Source organism: Tursiops truncatus, chromosome 6, assembly GCF_011762595.2.
Source record: "Tursiops truncatus isolate mTurTru1 chromosome 6, mTurTru1.mat.Y, whole genome shotgun sequence".
NCBI lineage: Eukaryota > Metazoa > Chordata > Mammalia > Artiodactyla > Delphinidae > Tursiops > Tursiops truncatus.
The window spans coordinates 48071056-48095502 of record NC_047039.1 but is presented as its reverse complement, the minus strand read 5'-3'; the positions used below and the strand labels follow the sequence as shown (position 1 = coordinate 48095502).

Sequence of the window (24447 nt, the reverse complement as noted above, 5' to 3'; positions counted from 1 at the left end):
TCAGGTCCAAGTGTCGAGACAGAAATTAATCACTGTCTCTTTAGAAGGGTGCAGTTTAGGGATGTTAGAGTACCAGTTAGAAAATGTGCTCTTTTTATGGCATCTTAACGTTCTAAGAGATTAAATGTCCGTTCAAAACATATTCCCAGTTCACTGTCACATCGAGTCTAATGCAAATTTGTACGTATACATTCAGCCCAATTTCAGTCTGAATCAGACCTGTTATCCACCTCCAGCTCTCCAGAGATTTACATGGAGACAAATGAGAACTGGTCTTACCCTTTGGAAGAGAAACTCTCTACAGAGCTGCTTCCTTCTCTTGAAAGGGAACAGAGAGTCTCGAAAGGGCTAAACAGAGGACCTCAGTTTCCCCATAATAACATTTTCTTATGTGTCTCCTGGGGAAATATGCATAGGAAAATATTGTATTTGGTAGCATGTTTAGGCTGTTGGCAGTGTAGATAACAGTTGTTGCCTAGACTTGAACAGTGCAGAGAAAATGTGGAGGAAAATTCTCTGTAACTGGGAAACACACATTATCCAGGCTCTTGCAAAGGAGAAAGCAGGCTCACAATACACATGAGATCCCACGTAGAGAATAAGTCATGTCTCCACGGTATGCCTGTGTGGTGTTTTTACATTTAACTATTCAAGTGGATCAACTTGGTGACATTTTGTTTTTCTCTCATTACAATGATATCTCTCATAATTCTAAGAGGAATCTTAAATCTTGAGCAGTCCTTATCAACAAGCAGACTATATATGCAAGAAAAAGAAGCCCAGTCCCCCTGTTTTTATTGTTAAAAACTACGACATTCTTTAAACCTACGGGAAGAGAGAAGAGAACCGGGCAAAGATATCTCTCAGCCTCTGGTCCCAGATGCACCAGAGCTGCGTAGAGATCTGAAGAATCAATGAAATTCTCTTAAGTGCTATTGACAACATTGCTATTTTTTCCCTTACTTTACTTTATCTATAGATTCCAATGCCATCAGCCTTTGAACCAGAGCCAAACTTCTTCACAATTCCAGGAGTTCTTTAGGGAGTGCTAACTGTCAGTACCCCCGCCCCTAGCAGCTAGGGAATAAGTAGATAACGCCTATATTAACATTTGGGTTCCTAATGATACAGTTTGAACATCAGAATTATGCTAAATCCATGTACTCCCAAAGTTGATGACTGTAGAAGCAAGGGAAAAAGAGTATTTGATTTACCTGAATCTTTCTTGATCTTCCCATGTAAAAGTGTCCAGAAGCTAAGTAATAAAGTATTGCATCGAAAATGAAAAGTATTATCCCAGGTACAAACTATTAGTGTTAACTGATTAACCAGTTTTAGTCTTGAGATAGATATTGAGATAGATAGCTACTAGATAGATGCAATATATTTATAAAATATAAAATAATGTAAATATTATATATACACGTACACCCCCACACAAACACACACACAGACAGACACTCAGAATCTATACTGAAGCCGTAAGAAGAAGGACTGAACACTGAGCCCTCTTTTGAGTAGGCTACAGACCCCACAGTTATCCTTGTAGACCACTCTCCAAGAGTAATCTCTCACATTTGTGTAGAGCTTCGAGGCTTACAGAGCACTTTTGCCAGCATCGAATCCTCTCTGACTCGTCAGATTTCAGGCTGTAGCTGGCTTTTGGTCCTCTGGAGTGTAGCCTCTCAGAACCTGATCGCCCCGATGGGCACTGGGAAGGGGTTGGTGGGAAAGCTCACTGAGGAGGTGGGCAGTGTGCGTGTCTGCCCTGATGACTCCCCTTGCTTCTGTAGGTGGGAGGCCACCCCGTGGACCGCGTGCTCCTCCTCGTGTGGGGGGGGCATCCAGAGCCGGGCAGTTTCCTGTGTGGAGGAGGACATCCAGGGGCATGTCACCTCAGTGGAAGAGTGGAAATGCATGTACACCCCTAAGATGCCCATCGTGCAGCCCTGCAACATTTTTGACTGCCCTAAATGGCTGGCACAGGAGTGGTCTCCGGTAACTGTGCCTTCTTTCTTTGTTCGTTAGGAGAGTAAGTCCACTCTTCCCTCTCTTCATCATGACCCCACCACCCACCCTGTGCAGCTCCCCGCTTCTCCTCTGGAGGGGTCTAGAAGCCTACCCGTTTAGCCCCCAGAGCAGGCTTGCCCCGAATCGAGCCCCGCCAAAAGTAAATGAGTAGGAAACAATATATGTATATATTTTTTCAAACATCTTTCTTCAAGCTACTTTAAGAAACCTCTGTCACTCCCCATAACATTCCCTCAAATGACAAGAGGAGGCAAATGTCTGTCAAGCATAATTGAGGCCGATGACTGAGCCTGAAACTGTGTGCGCTGTTCTGATGGTCAAGCTCAGTAGACCAAAAGTTTGGTTTCATTTTTTATTTCTTCTACTTTGTCTATGTCCAAAAAGTGTCTTCAGTGGATTAACATGAAAACTATATTATTCACTGAAAAAAAGATGAAATGAAGATAGCAACATAATTAGAATGGAGATGAAGTGGGATTAATTAAAACCAAAACAGTCTAGACCTTAGGGAAGCCACTGCAGCAGCTTAAGCATAAAATGTTATTTGAGGGATCCTGGCTGCTAGTGGAAAAAGGTGTGAAATGGCACAGGAGATGGAAAGGTGAGATGGAAAGATGTGCCCACAGCCACAGAGATGGCAAAGGGCTATTCACTTAGCCTTGTGGCTTTGTGGCAGCAGATCGGAGCTGTGACATCTTCCTATCTAGACTTGTTCCCAGGCATGTAGAACCACTGGAGGTGCTGTCTCCATCTGGCCATTGAATCCGTTCCTTTCAACGTCTTTTTTCCACGTCACTATAATCAATTGGATCAGCCATGCAGCGAGATAAATTAGCTATGATGGAAGTTAAAAAAAAATTAATGTCCACATGGGAGCTGGCATTTCCCATAATTTGGACCTAACAGTCATTAGCAAAGTGACTAATAAAATTGACATACAGTCTTGGTAATCAAAATCGGGCACACTCTATAATTTCTTTTCTCCTTCTTTTTGCGACTTGGTTTGGGACTTTGCACACAGTGGGTGTTTAAGAAAGGCTGACTGACTAATCCAAAGCTAAGAAATTGCAAGTGATTTAATGTTCAGTCAGCTTCACCCTCAAATTGCCAAATAGAACAAAGATCCCATGACTAGTAAGAAGTGGTATAAAGCCACCAGGAGTCCTTCTGTAAAAGGAGCCCTTTGAAAAGTCTCAGGTGGGAAATGAAGAAAAGTAAACAAGGCTTTGCCTATGAGTCTCCTCTCTTGCACTCTCCTTCCAGTGCACAGTGACGTGTGGCCAGGGCCTCAGGTACCGTGTGGTCCTCTGCATCGACCATCGGGGAATGCACACCGGAGGCTGTAGCCCCAAAACCAAGCCCCACATAAAAGAGGAATGCATCATACCCACTCCCTGCTATAAACCCAAAGGTAACTTGACAGGGGCTCTGTAACCAGTCTTGTTATTGTTGTACATATTCAGTGCTGTTTTCAACTCCTTGGAATATAATTAAGTATCCCAAGTGTTCTTAATAGCTATTCTTTGTAACTTAGACTCTACTAAATGGACTTAACTCTTTCTAAAAATCTTTCAAGTGGTTTTGCTTGCACATTGTTTTTAAGCACTATGTATTGCTATAATTCTCTCCTGGTTCAGAAAGTTGATAGAAGAGTGTTGCTGAAAAATATCAGATATATTTGCTCGAAAGGAGATATTTTAGAAATATATGTCTGATTTACTATCCATATTGCTTGCTGTTAAAAACAAGGTGGTACTATCCATATTGCTTGCTGTTAAAAACTGGTGGCGCAGTGGTTGAGAGTCCGCCTGCCGATGCAGGGGACACGGGTTCGTGCCCCGGTCCGGGAAGATCCCACATGCCGTGGAGCGGCCGGGCCCGTGAGCCATGGCCACTGAGCCTGCACGTCCAGAGCCTGTGCTCCGCAACAGGAGAGGCCACAACAGTGAGAGGCCCGCGTACCGCAAAAAAAAAAAAAAAAAAAACAAGGTGGTGACAGCTTCCCTGGTGGCGCCAATGCAGGGGACACAGGTTCAAGCCCTGGTCTGGGAAGATCCCACATGCTGTGGAGCAACTAAGCCCATGCGCCACAACTACTGAGCCTGTGCTTTAGAGCCCGTGAGCTACAACTACTGAAGACTGCGTGCCTAGAGTCTGTGCTCTACAAAGAGAAACCAGCACAATGAGAAGCCTGCGCATGCAGCAAAGAGAAGTCCCTGCTCTCCGCAACTAGAGAAAACCTGCTTGCAGCGAGACCCAACGCAGCCAAAAATAAATAAATTTAAAAAAAAACCACACAGGGTGGTGAGACTCATCAAGAAAAAAAGGGAGAGGGCCCAAATCAATAAAATCAGAAATGAAAAAGGATAAGTTACAGCTGACACCATAGAAATACAAAGGATCATAAGAGACCACTATGAGTAACTATACACCAATAAAGTGGACAATCTAGAAGAAATGGACAAATTCTTAGGTACAATCTCCCAAGACTGAGCCAGGGAGAAGTAGAAAATATGAACAGACCAGTCACAAGTACTGAAATTGAAACTGTGATTTAAAAACTCCCAACAAGCAAAAGTTCAGGACCAGATGGCTTAACAGGTGAATTCTACCAAACATTTAGAGAAGAGTTAACACCTATCCTTCTAAAACTATTCCAAAATATTGCAGAGGAAACAACACTTCTGAAATCATTCTATGAGGCCACCATCAGCCTGATACCAAAACAGACAAAGATATCACAAAGAAAGAAAATTACAGACCAGTATCACTGATGAACATAGATGCAGAAATCCTCAACAAAATGCTAGCAAACCAAATCCAACAATACATTGAAAGAACCATATACCATGATCAAGTGGGATTATCCCAGGGAAGCAAGGATTTTTTAGTATCTGCAGATCAATCAAATCAATCAATGTGATACACCACATTAACAAATTGAAGAACAGAAAGCATATGGTCATCTCAATAGATGCAAAGAAAGCTTTTGATAAAATTCAACATCCATTTATGATAAAAACTCGTCAGAAAATGGGCATAGTGGGGGAATACCTCAACATAATAAAGCCTATATTTGACAGGCCCACAGCTAACATCATACTCAATGGTGAAAAGCTGAAAGCATTTCCTCAAAGATCAGGAACAAGACCAGGGTGCCCACTCTCGCCAGCTTTATTCAACATAGTTTTGGAAGTTCTAGTCACAGCAGTCAGAGAAGAAAAGGAAATAAAAGGAATCCAAATGGAAAAAGAAGAAGTAAAACTGTCACTGTTTACAGATGACATGATGCATTACATAGAAAATCCTAAAGACACTACCAAAAGACTACTAGAGCTCATCAATGAATTTGGTAAATTTGCTAGATACAAAATTGACATACAGAAATCTGTTGCATTTATATACAGTAATAACAAAATATCAGAAAGAGAAATTAAGGAAACAATTCCATTTACCATCGCATCAAAAAGAATAGAATACCTAGGAATAAACCTACCTAAGGAGGCAAAAGACCTGTACTTCAAAAACTATAAGATGCTGATAAAAGAAATCAAAAACAACATAAACAGATGGAAAGATATACCATGTTCCTTGATTGGAAGAATAAATATTCTTAAAATGACCATACTGCCAAAGGCAATCCACAGATGCAATGCAATCCCTATCAAATTACCAATGGCATTTTTCACAGAACTAGAACAGAAAATTCTAAAATTTGTATGGGAACACAAAAGACCCTGAATAGCCAAAACAATCTTGAGAAAGAAGAACGGAGTGGAGGAATCAGGCTCCCTGACTTCAGACTATACTACAAAGCTACAGTCATCAAAAGAGTATGGTACTAGCACAAAAATAGACATACAGATCAGTGGAACAGGACAGAAAGCCCAGAAATAAACCCACACAGTTATGGCCAATTAATCTATGACAAGGGAGGCAAGAATATACAATGGAGAAAAGACAGTCTCTTCAGTAAGTGGTGCTGGGAAAAGTGGACAGCTACATGTAAACAATGAAGTTAGAACATTCTCTAACACCAAATCCAAAAATAAACTCAAAATGAAGTAAAGACCTAAATGTAAAACCAGATTCTATAAAACTCCTAAAGGAAAGCATAAGCAGAACACTCTTTGACATAAATAGTAGCAATATTTTTTTGGATCTGTCTCCTAGAGTAATAGAGATAAAAACGAAAATAAACAAATGGGACCTAATCAAACTTAAACTTTCGCACAGCAAAGGACACCATTAACAAAATAAAAAGACAACCTGTGGACTGGGAGAAAATATCTGCAAAAAATGCTACCTACAAGGGATTAATTTCCAAAATGTACAAACAGCTCATACAGCTTAATACCAAAGAAAACAAACAACCCAATCAAAATATGGGCAGAAGACTTAAATAGACATTTCCCCAAAGAAGACATACACAGGTGGCCAACAGGCACATGAAAATATGCTCATCATCGCTAATTATTAGAGAAATGCAAATCAAAGCCACAATGATATATCACCTCACACCAGTCAGAATGGCCATCATTAAAAAGTCTACAAATAATAAATGCTGGAGAGGGTGTGGAGAAAAGGGAACCCTCTTGCACTGTTGGTGGGAATGTAAATTGATACAGCCACTATGGAGAACAGTATGGAGGTTCCTTAAAAAATTAAAAATAGAACTACCATATGACCCAGCAATCCCACTACTGGGCATATATCCTGAGGAAACCATAATTCAGAAAGAGTCATGTACCACAATGTTCATTGCAGCTCTATATACAACAGCCAGGACATGGAAGCAACCTGAGTGTCCATCAACAAATGAGTGGATAAAGAAGATGTGGCACATATATGCAATGGAATATTACTCACCCATAAAAAGAAAGGAAATTGAGTTATTTGTAGTGAGGTGGATGGACCTAGAGTCTGTCATACAGAGTGAAGTAAGTCAGAAAGAGAAAAATAAATGCCGTATGCTAACACATATATATGGAATCTAAAAAAAAAAAAAGTTCTGAAGAACCTAGGGTCAGGACAGGAATAAAAACGCAGACATAGTGAATGGACTTGAGGACACGGGGAGGGGGAAGGGTAAGCTGGGAGGAAGTAAGAGAGTGGCATATCTACTACCAAATGTCAAATAGATAGCTAGTGGGTAGCAGCCGCATAGCACAGGGATTATCAGCTCGGTGCTTTGTGACCACCTAGAGGGGTGGGATAGGGAGGGTGGGAGGGAGACGCAAGAGGGAGGATATATGGGGATATATGTATATGTATAGCTGATTCACTTTGTTATACAGCAGAAACTAACACACCATTGTAAAGCAATTATACTCCAATAAAAGTGTTAAAAATATATATAAAGGAAGCAGTGGCCACTGATACAGCTGACAGAGTTCGGTTCAAAAAGAGAGTAATGTATTAAAAGCCTACTATTAGTGCCAAGCTGAATTCTTCATTATGGAAAGACAGGGATGGTTCGAGCTGTCATAGACGGCTTCATTGACCGAGTCATTTATCTGGGGGAGGTGGGCTAGTTGTAAAATGATGTGTGTATTTTCAGAACCATCTTCCTGGATTCAAAATGTTAGCAAATCCTTTTGGCTTTGGCAGTTTTACATCAATATTTCTCACTGGCTTTGTTTTCTGACCATAAACAATTGTTGTACATAGAGGATAAGTGATGACCCTAACTTAAAATAGTCCATTCTTTATTCATTCGTCCTTTACCCAGCCACTTCAGAGAAAGAAAAGCAGTTTGTGGTTGACTATCAAGAATAAAATCTGGGGACTTCCCTGGTGGTCCAGTGGTTGAGACTTCACCTTCCACTGTGGGGGGTGTGGGTTCGATCCCTGGTCAGGGAACTAAGATCCCACATGCCTCGGGGCCAAAACCCAAAACATAAAACAGAAGCAATATTGTAACAAATTCAATAAAGACTTTAAAAATGGTCCATAAAAAAAAAAAAGAATAAATCTGGATTTTCACAAGTAAGTAGTGAGTCTGGCTCTCTAAACATCATTAAAATGCCATATAATCCTATGGTGTACGCATATATAGACATATTTCTTTCATCTTTACAATTATTTGTTATAAAATGGTGATAGAGCGTCACTGGCTCATACTGTAAAGGCAAATATGCCTATAAATGACCCTAATAAATATGTCAGAATGGGAATCTTGGCAGTTACTTCTGTAGGGGCAGTTATTACCTCCCTCTTTCTTTTTCTCCTCCACATTTTTTTGCTAGGAAGTAGTTAGGAAACTTGTTCTGAATTGTTTTGCCAAAGCTAGATAAATAGTTGAAGCAAGTCAAATTACGAGTTGTGGACCCTAAGTTTATCGTATTCCAGTTGTCATAGAGCCTTGGGTTGGAATTGAATGAGTCAAATGTCTAAAGCAACATTTTGTGAATTTCAGAGTGTCAATTTTGTTTGTTTTTCACAGTATGGAACAGATCACACTTAGCCAAAAGGCAAAAGAAAAACAAGTTAGAATTTATGAAAGTATCACAGTATAATCCATTGTACTTTGTGTTTGTTTTAAAAGGTAAATCTTTTCAACAGGAAATAGAATCAAAGATATTTCAATGACCCTTTATACACATACTGAGCTCTAGAGTTATGATTTTCATAATAAAAAGACTTTCCTTTGCTAATCGACATAATAAAGGGGACATATACACAGAGACTAGTGGTATTAAACATTTTAAAATCTGATTTTCATTTTCTTCATATAACTATCATCATAGGCAGAAATTGACCTAAAAACATATTTGCAGTTATCGACATCATAACTTTTAGGTAGTACAAAGTCAACAACTGGGGAGGAGAAAATGAAATTTCCCTGAAATCCTAAATTGGTTCTAACCTCCTCTCTTTTGTGTGTATGCACTTAATTCTCAGAAAAACTTCCGGTAGAGGCCAAGCTACCATGGTACAAACAAGCTCAAGAACTTGAAGAAGGAGCTGCTGTGTCAGAAGAGCCCTCGTAAGTTTTCAACCATGCGTTGTTCTGCTTTTGAAGCTGATTGGTTTAAAGAAAGCAGTGTCTTGCTGATGGTGGCTTTCGTGGGTTCTGAGCTAAGTGTACTCCTCTTACCAAGGGTGGAATGAGGCTTTGGGGCTGTCAAATTGGAGATTTATCAGTTTCATAGTGTTTCTCAAAACATGATTGCTCTCTGAATCTTTTCAGTTATGAACTAAGAAAATGAAAGTGTAGTGCCTACCCTCTTCTCCAAAATCTGACCTCCTGTTTTCATTTGCCAAGAGGCCAAAGGTGAGAAGGTCCAGGCTGCATCTGATGATGTAGCGCAGATTTGATGTGAAAGCCTAGGCCGCTTTTTATACTCCTTATCTCCCAGCTTTGCAGTATAGCCACTCACAAAAATGAAAGGGTAAGTGAAATATATCTGAGGTCAAAGGAAGCTTATTAGCTTTTCTTTTCCCTTTCTTGCTGGGATTGGTATCAGATGGATACCAGGTCTTTGCCCCACTTGATCAAGGTCCCACACTGGCTCAGTTTGATCAAGGCCATGAAATCTGTAAGACCACTAGGCACAGATTTTCCAGATACTTCAGCAGAGGAAACAAGGAAGAGAGACAAACTTAGGTTGATTGATTGATTGACCAATAACTGTATATTGATTCTACTGCAATACACTGATAGGCCTCTCTGCTACATCATTTTGAAAAATACAGGAAAGCACTTTATTGATGAATTTCATCTATGACCAAAGCAGTTTCTCTGACTGATGATTTTCTAGATTAATTTAATACAAGTACTAGGCTCAGTGCTATGCATTGGTACCTAAGACATGTTATGTTACCCACCCTCCAAGAGCTCACAGTATAGCATTCAGGATACAAAATGGTTTCCAAATTCAACCTGTAGTTTAAATTTTACTAAATATAATATATAAATTAAGATTATAATTTATATATTCCAAAGCAATTTAGAACCTCTTCTGAGTCATCCCGTTTGAATCTAAATCTGATATGGTTAGCCAGAACACAGATTGTGTTCTGAATCACACCCTAAACATCAAGAGATTGAAAAAGAAATCCAAAATACAGATTGGTAAAATGACCAAAGTTCATTTGTAAAAAAAAAAATGGTACTTGGTTTCACAGAAAATGGTTTATATATAAGGTAACACGTTTCTTACTTAAAAGGATAAGAAGCAAAACATAGATTATTTCTGTATCATAAAGTTGCTACAGCATTTTGTTTGCAACTTCTTTGAGAAAAGGCTTTAAGAAAAAGCAGCTAGCCACTGCAGAACTTTGGAGGAAAGGCAGTGGTTAAAGATACAGTGCAACTTTTATGTGACTATATAAAGGCTTGAAACTTTGTTTCTCTCCTGCCAGTACCTGGCTTGACAGACCTTCTTGCTGCTGGAGAGGAAGGAAGCAGTTCATTTTAGAGGGGTATTAACTCTTGAATCCGCTAAGGGGTCCTATTTAAGGCACAGAAAGATGCCATGTAATTGGAGCTAGTTACTCCTTATACGTATTCCTAGACTCAATACATTTAAAGCCAGATAGGTATTATTTTACCTAAATAAACTCTGCTCTCCCGTACATTATATTTTGTCATTTGGTCTAAAGCATAATTCTGGGAGTAATATTGCATTATGACCGATGTTAAATAATATAACAAAGTTTAAATTAGATCAAAACACCTTATACTAATAATTAAAAGTCCTTCTCTTTATTAGATACCTCTCAAATGAAAGCTGTAAGTAGAGTTTAATGCTTCTGCAGAAGCATTACATAGACCACATTCAACTATAATTTGTAATGAGTGTTTTCCACTAAAATTCTGATTAAGATGCATTATGCGTAACTTTAATCTTAACAAAATCCCTAACGTAGTAAACACATAGTTTTAACCATTGAAACTATAGCCATATATTAGATTATTAAATTTTACTCTTGGTGTAATGGAATTGCCATTTGGCATGATTAATCTGAATTGAAGTTGATTGTAATTGGAGTGCTAGTGCCGGGTAAGGGAAATGTATACTGTTATGCTCAGAACAATAATTACTTTTATACAAAAATGAAATAAATGACAGCTGTAGAATAATGTAATGAAAGGTATGTGGTTTCCACATTTTAATACACTTTACTGTTTACCACACTGAACCCTAGGAAAGGTCCTACATGTCACATTATTTTTTTTAATTGATTTTGAATTTTAAAAACATCATTTTGCAGGGTCTTAATTCTTTTTTTAAAACCACACAGACTAGTTTCTGAATGTATGGAACAACCTATAATTACTCTCCGTAGTATAATGAAAAAATGATACACTGTCACCAAGGCTTTCCTTCCCCCCCACCAGAGACTCACATTGCTTAAATTAAAGAGTAATGTTTAGAAGCTGTGGTTGTCACTTCTGAACTAATACAGAGAAGAGAAGCAAGAACAGTGGTCCAGGACTATTATCTCTTGCTTTGGCTCCAGTTAACAGGGAGAGTTCTGTAATAAAACAGCAAATAGCCTTTACTTCCCCTTATGTAGAATAAAAATACTATCACCAGCCTGTCTCATTAAATACTATGGGAAAATCAGTAGCTTAAAGTCTTTAGTATATGGAGACACCATTATTGAATGTCAGATTCTTTTGGTAACCCCAAAATGAAAAAAAAAATTGGGGTTATCACTGTAGCCAAAAATACGTTTGAAAGCAACCACTCTAAGACATGTTTAGAAGAAAACTATAGTAAAATACTGAAAACTGAACTGCCAAGAAATAACTAAAACTTTATAGAACTGGAGTATGTTACATATTCCGCTAAACTAAATGCCATGCAGAAGATACAAATACAGTTATTAGTCTCATAGAATAGCTGAAATAAATATCAATAGTGGGTCACGTGATAGTAATGAACTTACTGTTGATGAGATTCATCTTATGAAGCTGCAGCTTCATTGATAAATGCTTTCAGACATTGTTTTTTCCTCAGCAGAGACCTGGTTTATTTACAGTGTATTTGATTCATATGGTACAAAGGTAGGAATATTGTGATGAGTATATTTTCTTGATCTGCAGAAAATGCTTTCTTAACCCACTCGGGGAGTCCTGCGCTCTAAACTGACTTTTCACTGGTGGCCATAATTTGCCTTAATCCACACACATGTTTTGATCAGGTTTTCCTGACAACCTACATCAAGAATCTTGAAGCAGCTTTGTCTCTCTTAATCGAGCAGGGCAGCGTGAACAAGATCCAGCCCCAAACTGAGACTAAGGGATGGGGGCTTTTAGCTACTGAAGCTGGTCAAGCACAGACAACCTTATAAATTCACACAGTAAAGTGAACTTGCTTCCAAGGATGTCAGCTGAGAAATCCATAGAAATCCCTGCTACACAATTAACGTGGAAAGCATTATGGTGTGAGATAGACTTATAAAAAAAATATGATTCTCGGAGAGTTGCATTTTTCTGAGGGTAATAGCAGGGCCATTCTACCACTAGAAAGGGGGAAAGGGGAGAGGGGCTGACAGAATTCTCTTCTGCTGTTATTCAAACTATGTGTTTTTGAATTTGCCTCCAGCTGGTGAGAGTAATGTTAGATTTAGGACGCATCCTTGAAATGCCAGCTGGTTGCTTCCACTGACAAATATATGGAAACAGCTTTCTAGGTATTTTTTAAACCCTCAAAATTTTACTTCTGTTTGGTGAGGGATCAGAACTACGTTGTGGTCATACAATTATACTCATTAATCAGATAGAAGCTAAAGAAATCACTGACTTGATTTTGCATCTCCTGCTTTTATACCTTCCTTTCGGTCTTTGTTGGGATGTGTGCATGAACAGGATGCCCACTTCAAGCCAAGTACACAGCGTGGCCACTTTGATAGCTTAATTTCTTGAGCAAAAATGAAACTATGGTGACCTCTAGGACCTGTCAAGACAGCTGTCTACTGCTACTATAGTTAATCAGCTGGCCTTCTTAAAAAACCTAATCCGACTTGGAATAGGAAGAAAGTTTTTCATTTTCTTAACTCCTTCAAGCCACTCACAAGCCACCCAATGCCCTAGAAGGTGATGGCGTGGGGGCTCTCGATGCCCTACCTTTCTCTTTCTAGACTTCCTGCTCTCTGAATCAAGTCATCCCAGGGAGAGGAAGGTCAGACTAATTGGGCATCTCGGGAAGTCAGGTCCACCCCAGAGTGATTTCAGTTGCCAGGAGTGCTTGGATGGCTCAGAACAAGTGACGGGAGACAGGTGATTCCCTTGGGTACACTTGACCAGCACCGCCATTTTAACTAGCCATCCCTCCATCAAACCGCAGCATACACCAGGTGGAGACCCCTAACGGTGCTGTCCTTTCAAAGGTGGGATTGGGTGGTCCTCTGTGCCTTGATCTTACACTTAAAAACATGTTGACTTATCTTATTAGATTTTTCGTGAACAGCTTTACCGCATGGTTAGGAAAACATTTTGGGGCTGCAACACAATACCCAAGCCTTAAATGTATTGCCACAAATAACCTTGGTGTGAGCCATATTAAAAAGGAAGAAGAAGGAGAGCAAGTGGGCAGAAGGCAGAGGTAATATCTGGATGCCAGATGGCATCAGCTTAGTGATGGGGCTGATTCAGTAAGAGGCAAAGGGAAATTCCTGTCATGCATCTGTGTGAACAGAACCCACAAGGAATTAAGATACAGAAAGAAAAGCCAATGAGAGTCTCCATCGTGATCCTCTAGTCATTAAATGGTTTGTTTACCTTGGTGAAAATAGTATTTAAATATATAATATTTAAGCTATATGTTTATATTAGTCCATATTTATATCCAGTAAGTTGTCTGAGAATGTGGATGGCTTAACTCAGTGGTTAAGAATGTGAATTCGTACTTTTTTTAAGTGGCTAGGACTGTTAATTGTGTGACACAATTAGGACTGTTAATTGTGTGATTTTATATTTTCCCCCAAAGGATATTTAGGGAATCAAACATTGGTAATGGATCCAGGTAGTTTTGCAGTTCATATCCTCAATACAAGGTACCTCAAGTACATTCTCTTTGTGAATCTCAGGCCACAGAACATAAAAAGAAACATCTTCTATAGAGAGGGAAACAGATATATCTCTTAGGAATTCAGAGTCACCTAAGATCAAGAAATGTAAACACTACTTGCAGATCATTAAACCCTCGAAAAGGATGTTCAAGCAGAGCATGGCATTAGGGTTACGGGATAAAAAAGCACAAAAGCATTTAATTTTGATTTGGCACATGGTGGAGTGAAAGCCTCATACTGGCCAGACTGAATGAGCCCTTATCCCCATAACGATCGTGACCTCTCTCCTTTCCAACTCCTTCCTTTCTGGTCTCCCTGTCTACCCAAATCGTTCTTATCCCTTATATCCTCTGCAGATGCTTAATATAAATTCTTTGGCTGATTATGTATTTTAAATAACACTGGACCTTCTAATTGTTCACACCTCGTAATGAAAGAAGCTGAATTCACTCTTAAGTCACCTGCTCTGGGCCAGACTTTGTGTCAAGTGCAGGTACGGTAAAAAGTAACCCAGTAGTCCCTGCCCTCAAGGAACCACAGATAATTTCCTAAAACATGAAATTTTTTCAGGTACCTCAGGCTGCCAACTATGTGAGTTGGTGAGGGGGTGTGAGTCTGTATATTTGTGTGATCAAACAAGAATACAGCCCCGCTGGAATCAAAGTAAAAAGCACTTTAACTATCGATCAAAGCTACATGCTTGGTAGCAGCAGGCACAGTGGTGAAAAGTGTGGCCTCCAGGGACGGACCTCCTGGGTGTGAGTCATGGATCCCCCAACAGTAAGAGGGAACCCTGACAAATCACTTAACCCAGAGACCTTAATTTCCTCATTTGAGAAACAAACATAATGGTATCTATATCACAAGGCTATTTAGAGGATTAAGTTATGTGTAAAGTACCTGGTATGCAGAAAACTCTGTTTAGGTGTTAACTGTGGTTATGATTGGACCTTTTCCGGCATCATTCATCTTCTTAGAGAATATTTAAGTAAGTAAAATTGTATAATAATTACTCATTTACAAATGGAGAAATTGAGGCAGGTCTTATCTCTGCCTCATACATGTTGTATCATGTGGCATGTGAGAGAACCACAAGTAACCCCAAATAACCCCCAAATCAACTAGTGGTTCCCCAGCTAGCACCACCTTCCTGTGTCTCCTCTTTGAAGACTCACTTGTAAGAGGCACACTTTGAATTTAGCCGAGAATTTATCCTAAGGGACAAGGGTTAGTTACCTTTATTTGAACCAAAAGAAATCTATAGCAAATGGCAAAAATTAATAAGGAAAGTTTAGAAAATGCTCAGATGGAAAAGCATCCTCTCTCAACTCTGAGTTACGTCCAGTTGATACCCCAAGCTTGCTCCCAGAATGCACAGAGACAGAAAAATCAATAACAAATTCAAGAGAGCAGACAGCCATTTTTATGTAGTCATTAGAAAAACCTTTCTTGCAAACCAAGAAGTTCTAAATTTGTCTGCCCCTCCTACTGTCTCCACTTAATGCTCAATCTGGAGCTACTTTCAGAACTAAATCTGAACTACTGCTCAGCTGAGCCCTAGAGAGTGGCAAAGACAAATTAATGGGATCCTTGTGTGCCAAAATACAGTATGGACCCTGTCACCACCAATATGTGTTAAGTCCATTAAGGTCATTTTTAATGAACTGAACTTTTCTTTGGAAAGCTTTGCCAAACTTGTTGAATTAAGGGAAAGAAACCTTTACAAAATTGCAAGATAAACTAATTCCACTCCATGTGAAGAAGAAATGGTTCATGACAAGTATTCTGAGTTTACAATATTTTAGATTTTTATCCAAGTCAGAGAAAATAATATGCATGAAAATCTACATTCTTTTATTAAGCTAAGAACTCCAAATGCACTAATAGCATTGTAAGCTATAATGGCATTTTAGTTCCTGAGATACGGCTTTTTAAATCATCAGACTAGCCCTAAGGAAAACCAAACTTTTCAATCATGTTCTGTTCACATAGGCCAGAAAAGCAACGGAGAGAAAGATGGTCTGAAACGAGTGTCGTAGCCTCATTTTTCATTGGTGGAGAGTGATTTGGCTCCATTGTATCTTCTCATACAGTTAAGGGTCTGTCTTCTCTTTTTCCCAAATATCTGTGTGTATTGAGTTTTAAAGAGTGGGCTTCTCTAAACTAGGAACAATTCCACAATGCTCCAGAGTCTTCACTGTTGGGTGGCTGGTCGTATAATAAGGCAGTGTTAGACCAGAGTCATGTATAAATTACTGAAGGCATCCTCTGTCTCAAAGCTTCCCCAAATCCTTTTATTCTATAAAGCAGCATTTTTATTGAGATTTAACATCAACAAGTATGATAACAAGTATGATAGACACAGAACTTAACAAGTATGATAGACACAGAACTTAAACTTGTCTCAAGCTACATGATAACCCAAACCCCGTCAAGATGAATCAAGGCCAGCACATACTGCCCAAAGGCAGCTATAAGAAATAAAAATAAATAAGCCCATGATAGCTACTAAATCTGGGCACAGTCACCTTTTGAAAGACCATAAGAAACTTCTAAAACAGGAAAATGGTTTCAGATTTTCCATGCCAATGCCTGGAACTTAAAAGTATGATTTAATTTCTTTGAGGTTTTAGGCTATTGCCTCTTTATCTAGCTTGGTTTCAACCTCTGGAGCCAAGAATAAGCCCAATATCAGATCACTCATAACATCAACCCTTACCCTCCTATTTACCCATTCACTTATTCATTTGAAAAAAAAATGTATTTTTGAGCACCTGTTATGTGAAGTTCTACCTTCATGGAGGTTTGGTCTAATAAATGAGATAGTTATTCCATAAAGATTCACACTGGATTATCAAAAACCGATTGCTGTTATAAGAAAATGAAGAGGTTCTGTCAGAGTCTGACAGGGGCCCCCAAAAGGTCTGGGAGTCAGGGAAGTCTTCTTTGAGAAGGGACATGTCAGCTGAGACCTGTAGGATGAGCGGAAGTTATTCTAAGCTGAGAGGAGGGAGGAGGGTCATCCAGAGAGTGATCCACACATGCCAGAACTCTGAGTCAGGAAAGAATTACACACATTTAAGCAAGTGAAGGAAGACTAGTGTGTCTGGAAGCTAGTGACTGGGCTGGGGGTGGGGAGAATCGTAGGAGATGAAGATGGATAATGGCATGATATAAACCTGGGTAAGGAGCTTGGCTTTGTTTCTGGGTATAGCAGGAACAATGAAAAGGTTTACATTTTAAAAGCCCCCTGGCTACAGCATGAAGAAAGCATATTAAGAGCTAACAGAGGAAGAAAACAGACCAGTGGCTATTGTGGTAGTCCACGGGAGAGCAGATGTTAGCATCAATGATCCGGCTTACATGGCAGCCTTAGGGCCAGGACAATGAGGTGGTAAAGAGCATGGATTCTAGAGTAAATGGCCATGATTTGAATCTTGACTCTGCCATTTATTTAGCAGTATGACCTTGGGAATATCTGTGTCTCAATTTTATCATCTAGAAATTGGGATGAAAATATAATTGTTAAAATATAATTTATTTTTGTTAAATATATAAGTTGTTAAAATATAATTTTCAGAAAGGTAAAATTGTGATTTATAAATATAAAATGAGCACATGTCTAACTTTTTATTTAACTCATGAATTATGACAGAACCAATAAGATGTTAAAACTAGTTCTAATGTGAATTAGATTTAGAAAAGTTTATATTTTCTATCAGACAAAATTATTTGCATTGGCATGAACAGAAAAATAAGCTCCGTCACTATGAACGAGAAACATCTACATCATCACTAGCTCTCTACAAGGAAAATTTCACCTCCATGGAGTTGCAAAATAGACTAGCCAAAGACAGAGACTCCCACGTCCATAGAATTTGACAGCCCCTGAAAGTCTGCTAGTAATCTTGTTTGTCCATTTCACAATGTTTCTGACAGTACCCATCTCCTAACAGTGTTATAATGAGCTAATATATAGAAATGCTTAAAACATATCAGTGAACGTTAGCTATTATTGTTGTGGTTGTTGCTGTTATTATATCAAGGTGGTAGTAGTCGAGATGGAGAGAGGTAAATGAATTTCAGATACATTTTTGAGGGAGAATTAATAGAATTTGGGAATCGTTTCAAAGTGAGGAACTAGGGAAAATGAGGGATCAAGAATAACTCCTCATTTTTCATGTGAGCAATTAGCTACCCAGTTGAACCATTTGCTGTGATGGAGAAGGTTGGAAGAGGAATCGGATGCTAAGAAAGGGAATCAAGAGTTCCATTTTGGACACTTTAAGTTGGAGGTACCTTTGAAATATCCAAGTGAACATGCCGCTCAGGATAGATGTCAATGTGTACCGGCTAAGAGCATGAAACCTTACTAGGTGTGTGGCTTATATCTCAGTTTCCTCATCTGTATATTAAATGGAGATAATAATAATTCTTTTCTCATCAGGTTATTGTTAGGATTTAACAACATTTATTTATAAAGCACTTAGAAGTGAGGCTGACACATAAGAAGCACTGCATAATTTTTTGATAAATAGATTGTGTTAAATTAATGTTTATTCCCTTCAAAGAGTAAAATGGCTTGCTATCCCAAATCTTACTTTAAAAAAAAGTTTCGATATGAAGCTCCGACAAAAGGTATAGACTGGAGGGTAAATACTTAGAAGTTGCCTGTACTTTGGTGGTATTTGAAACCAAGAATCATTGGTGAGCACATCAGAAGACCGCACCAAACTGAGCCTTCAGGCACTGCAATATTTAGAGTTTGAGGAGAGGAGAAGGATCTAGCAAAGGAGCCTGAGAAGGAAGTGACCAGAAAAGAAAAACAAACACCTGGAAAGCTTGGTGTCATGTAAGTCAAGGAGAAAGTAATTCAAGAAAAAAGGCACGATCAGGTGTGCTGGATGCTACCGGAAACAAGATGACTGAGCACTGGATTTGTCGGGAAGAGAAGACAATGTGGGACCAATACTCTTAAACATTTATTATCAACTGTCTTTTTTCTGGCTTTTCTCTTATTGTTAAAGAAGAACAACATCCGGATGGTCAAGAGGGTCCCTCCTTTAGTGAGATTCCTTCTAATATCTTTTTTTATTTCTTTATTTTTTGGCTGCATTGGGTCTTAGTTGTGGTATGTGGAATCTTTCGTTGTGGCGCGCGGGCTCTTCGTTGTGGTGCATGGGCTCCAGAGCACGTGGGCTCTGTAGATGCAGCACATGGGCTCTCTAGTTGTGGTGCACAGGCTCAGTGGTTGTGGCACGCGGGCTTAGTTGGATTCTTAACCACTGGACCACCCGGGAAGTCCCATCCTTCTAATATCTTGTCTGGAACCATATTAGAGGAAGCTGGGTCAGACCTACAAGATGAGTTTAACAGAGTACTCAAACGTACAAGGTCCTAGGCTTTGAAAGAGCCCAGTCATCTCTGGCTCGTTGGAACTTGGAGAGAACTCTGATCTCCTGCAGCATTTCCTTCTAGTACAGCATCTCTTTGAAAGGAAAATGTGCTCTTTAATGCAGTCAGCCTTTCTTCCCCCACTTCCAGCGCTGAGCGTTTCCGCAAGAAAGCCATTGAGGCATTCTTGCCAAGGCCAGCTGCCTCTCAAAGAACCCAAAAGGGCAACACTATCCTGAGAAAAAGAAGTCAACTACTTGGAAAATGCCACTAAATATTGCTGTCCCTGGACTGCCTTAGAATGTTATGGAATTGGGTTCTTCCTTCACATCACTGGCTGGCAGCACTAGACGGGGCAGTCACTGAATTTTTTTTCTTCAAATAATTGTATTGGTGACCGTATCAAAATTGTCATTTGTTTTGTTATCTTAATTTCTAGAACCATTCTATTCTTGGTTATGCTACCAGGCACCTTACAGTGCTGAAGACCCTCACAACTCAGACGTGATACTTAAGGATGTGAGGAACGTATGAAAAAAAGTGGTGCTATTAGATGTTTTGCAGAGTGATGTCCTGGGCACCTTTGCAAAATTTTGCTTGGAGACTTCAATATGCATTTCATAACCAGCATGAATTATTTGCAATTCCAGAGACTTGTAAGCTAACAGCTGCAGTTGAGAAATATTTTCATAATTCCACATTCAGATCAAGTATCCTTGACTAAAGAGCTTTCACAATAAGTTAGATTCCCATTTGTTTGGAATGATTTAGGTGTGGTTCTAAGTGAATGTAGAGGCATATTTTAGATAAGTGTTCTCTCAAAACTTTAATGCTTTAGCTATATATATATATATATTAAAAGCTATAGAATTTATTTGTATTTCACAAGTTTTTCATGCACTTTCTTCATTTTTTTAATAGTTCTATGAAATTTTATCATGGACATAGATTCATATAACCACCACCACTATCAGGATACAAAACTGTTCCATCATCCCCCCTAAACTCTCACATACTCTCCCTTTATAACCACTTTTCCCACAAACCAAGCCCCTAGTTGCTACAATGACAAAAGAATTCATAAATAAGTTTGATTTAAGAACCCAATGTCAGTGAATTTGATGTATATATTCATTAATGAAATTGTCTAGCTTCGTGTTGAAAAGCCAGTGGTTACTTCTCGTACAAACATGAAATGCAAAGCTAGCTATATTTTTAAATAATCATTTTAAGTTTGTCTTAGTATGATGGATTTTTTTTTTTAGTATGATGGATTTTATAAGTAAATCCCTTTGAAACTCCTAGAGGGATTCAGTTAAAGAGTTGCCTGCCCTTTGTAACATTCCAAAGGTTTTTTGTTTGTTTACTAGTTTGGAGGATTTTTTTTTTAATATCTTTCCTTTTAATTTCATTGAGGAACATTGAATAAATAACTAAGTAGATGAAAGAATGCGTTTCCCCTTCCCTCTCCTAGTTCCTTTCCCACCCAGCAGCAATTATTTTTTTCTCATAGATCCAAATGCCTCTTTGATACAAATGCCCAAATGCCCAAATGCCCAGCTAGGTTTAAGTAACTGCACCTTTTCCTAAAGATTTTACTGTCTCAAAGATTGTCCAGAATCAGGAGAAGAACCAACCTTCAAAACTAAAGAAAAAGAATAGAGAAAGATTGAACTAAAAATAAGATGAGGTAATACGAAATACCATTTTTACCAATGACGTATGATGATTTTTTTGTCCCCAAATGACATATTTATGTAAAAGACTTTCTGGTTAATTTGGTATAGAATTACTTAGACAGTATTTTATTTTTCCAATATACTCTTCTCCAGATCCCTCTGTGGCCACTGGTTAGGTGAGAAAATTTTAGAAAGGAAATAATCATGATTCTCATGTGCATATTAAATAAACATCTGTCAAAGATTGTATTTACCTTATTAATTAATGAAGAAACCAGGAATATGTTACAACCAACTCAAAGGAAATTTAAAAGAACCAAACATATTCAGGCAAATAAGAATACTGAAATGAATTTATAAGTAGATGCAAAATGGGTCTATCCACAGGACAACCAACTGCATTCCACAAGACACAATCTTCATTTCTATGGGAAAGAATCTCATGGTCAATTTCCTGCAGTTTAAAAGTTGTAAAATAACTCACAGTCAATGAAAGGTTTTAAAATTTTATAATAACTAGGAACAATGCACTGGACAGACTATTCAGTAATCTTTGGGGTCCCTTTTAAGTTTTTATATTTTTTTCTACACTCTTCAGTTCATTCCCTCCTCTCCCCTCACCCTAAAATCACCAAAAGAAAGAGGAAAAAGAAATCCACAACCCCTATCAACTTATAACTCAAATGTTATAAGATTGAAAACTAAACAAAAATTAAATATTTCTAATGTGATTTTCTGCAAGTTTCAGTTTGCATTTTGAAACTAGAGAATGGGGTGAGGCTCCTAACAGCATCAAAATAACACAACTGTAGAGCTACTGTATTGTGCTACTCTTATTTTGAATAATCCCAATGATTTTTTTTTTTTAACAAGCACTCATATGAAAGGGGGAGAGAGGAAAGGAAGAGGAGAAAAGAAAAAAAAATATCAGGCCATGTCTGTATAAAACTAGAGCTAAGTCTGGCTAATATCTGCAGTAATGTGAGACTAACCAAGAGTGAACTGTTTCTCTTTAGCATCATATTAAGTAATAGTTTTTATTATTTCAGTCCACGCTTCTGACTCTGTAATAGCCACTAATAAACTAAACCACTTTGGGATTTTCCAGGTGAATTTGATTATCACTCTTTTCTGTTTCATAATAGGGACTGTGGTAATACCTCTAATTAAAGGATAAGTATTTTGGTAGTGAAATGAACAATGAATCTTGCAAACAGAAGACCAGAGAGAAACATAAATTACTTATTTGCCAGGGTTCTGTTCGTTTGTTTGTTTTATCCTGGAGATGGGAAAACTAAATGCAGAAATCATATCAATCATTTCTGAAGCTCAAGCCCACCTTTGAAAGAACTCTTATCCAAGCCATTCTTCATCCATCTGGCAATAGTGCTGCTAACCAAAAGAATTCCCAAATTAAACTTCAATAATACACTGTACATCAAAACGATTAATATACTGATTTTTAAAAGACACATTGACTCCATTTTAAAGGTCCCACTTTAAAGGTTCTAACTCAGCAAGAACTACTCAAGATGCGTCTTCTAAACATTGCAGTTAAACCTCCTAGCTCATATGACTGCCCTCTCACTGACCTTGCTTCCTCCCACTTGTGGCCAGAAAGCTCAAGATAGTAAATACAGAGTTGGGAGATCTAGGGATATGGGGGAAGGTTTCACATGAAAAACAGTTATTATTCATTTGGCCGTTTGCACTATTAGATATTTTCCTTTTGAAATACAATCTCCTGCCTTCAGTGAGAGAGAATAGTAAATCATCCAGTGTATGCACTAGAGATATTAAGATGACTGCCAAAAGACAGCACCACTTAAAGACCAAATTGTTCTTAATTGGTGTGAACTTGATGAAGACCTAAGGATAGTGGGTTGGGAGATAAGCCAGTAAGGCTGTTTGACACTTGATAAGGTTCTCACTTGGGAGACATAAAGTAGATTAACCCTAAGTATCCCGACAGCCAAAAATACACACACACACCCTCACACACATATTTCTTTACTTTTTTCATTTAGATGCTACTTTAAAGTAAACAGTTCTCAGTCATTGCAGTGAGTTCATGGGGCTTCGGTAGCACCCCTTTTCTACTTAGTGTGCTTTTGGTGTATCTTCCCGGTCCTGGAGAGAGAACAAATGCAAAGTGATTCATGTTATAGGCAAGGAGAGCGGAGGGTTTCATCTGTGCAGCCTTTATGTTCCAGATTTCATCTGGGACTCACTTTTTATCTAGGAGATAATCCGTAAACAAATCAATTTAGCTCCTTGCCATAAGTTTCTATGTATAGGAAAAAGATGGAAACAGAGGTTATTGCAACAACAAAGCTTCCCAAACATGGCCCACAAAGACTAAAATCTTCCCTATCTGGCCCTTTACGGAAAAAGCTATTTGAGCCTTGGTCTCTTGGAATAGTCACTGAAGAGGGCTATTATAGCTGACAGAACAATAATCCTTCCTGTATGGGAAAAGCTGTTAGGGTGCCATTCTTTCTGAGATCTTGTCATCTTCTTCATTTGAAAACAAAATTCAGGACCACATTATTAAACAAGCATTATTCATCACTGTTGTCAAAGCTGGCAGACTTATCATCTGCTTCTAGGTTTCTCTTATACATAAAATAGTTTGGTGTGTATTTTCCTTTCTGTCCACACCTGGGTTGTAAAATTCAGTGCTTGTGTATTTGTTATGATCCTTGTTCCAGGACTCAGGCAGATAGATGTGAATGTGTAATAAGAGGGTTAAAATGATTTCGATGGCAGATTTTGGTTTTATATTCCTAAAAGATGGCTACAGGTAGCGTTATTTAAAGAGGGAAAGACATTTTAATCTTTTAGGATACTGTTTTCCCCACCACGTTCTCTAGGTGCCAGGAGATGGTTAGGAATTCAGAAAAGAGAGAGGGAGGTGACTCTGTGATGAGAATTTCTTGGGAATAAGTCTGGGCGATGCTTCCTCCCTCATGCACCTTCCTGACAAGGTTGTATGTGACCTTCGTTCACCCCTAGGGGATGGCTCTTCAAAGGAAACAAGCCTCAGGACTTTCTTTTTTTTTTTTTTTTTTAACATCTTTATTGGAGTATAATTGCTTTGCAATGGTGTGTTCGTTTCTGCTTTACAACAAAATGAATCAGTTATATATATACATATGTTGCCATACCTCTTCCCTCTTGCGTCTCCCTCACTCCCACCCTCCCTATCCCACCCCTCCAGGCGATCACAAAGCACCGAGCTCATCTCCCTGTGCTATGCTCAGGCCTTTCTTAAAGGGACTCCCTCCATGCCTCAGACACCATGGGTCTGGGTCTCCGG

General features: G+C 38.7%; 1 protein-coding gene across 2 annotated transcripts in view; it reads left to right on the top strand.

The window, feature by feature from the left end:
* ADAMTSL1 (ADAMTS like 1) overlaps positions 1-24447 on the top strand; it is a 469150-nt gene that overhangs the window by 206523 nt on the left and 238180 nt on the right. For both annotated transcript variants that reach the window (XM_033858059.2, XM_033858057.2), the window contains 3 exons: positions 1794-1998; positions 3295-3442; positions 8935-9019. In XM_033858059.2, the coding sequence (XP_033713950.1) occupies positions 1794-1998; positions 3295-3442; positions 8935-9019 (438 nt within the window). The remainder of the gene's footprint in view (positions 1-1793; positions 1999-3294; positions 3443-8934; positions 9020-24447) is intronic.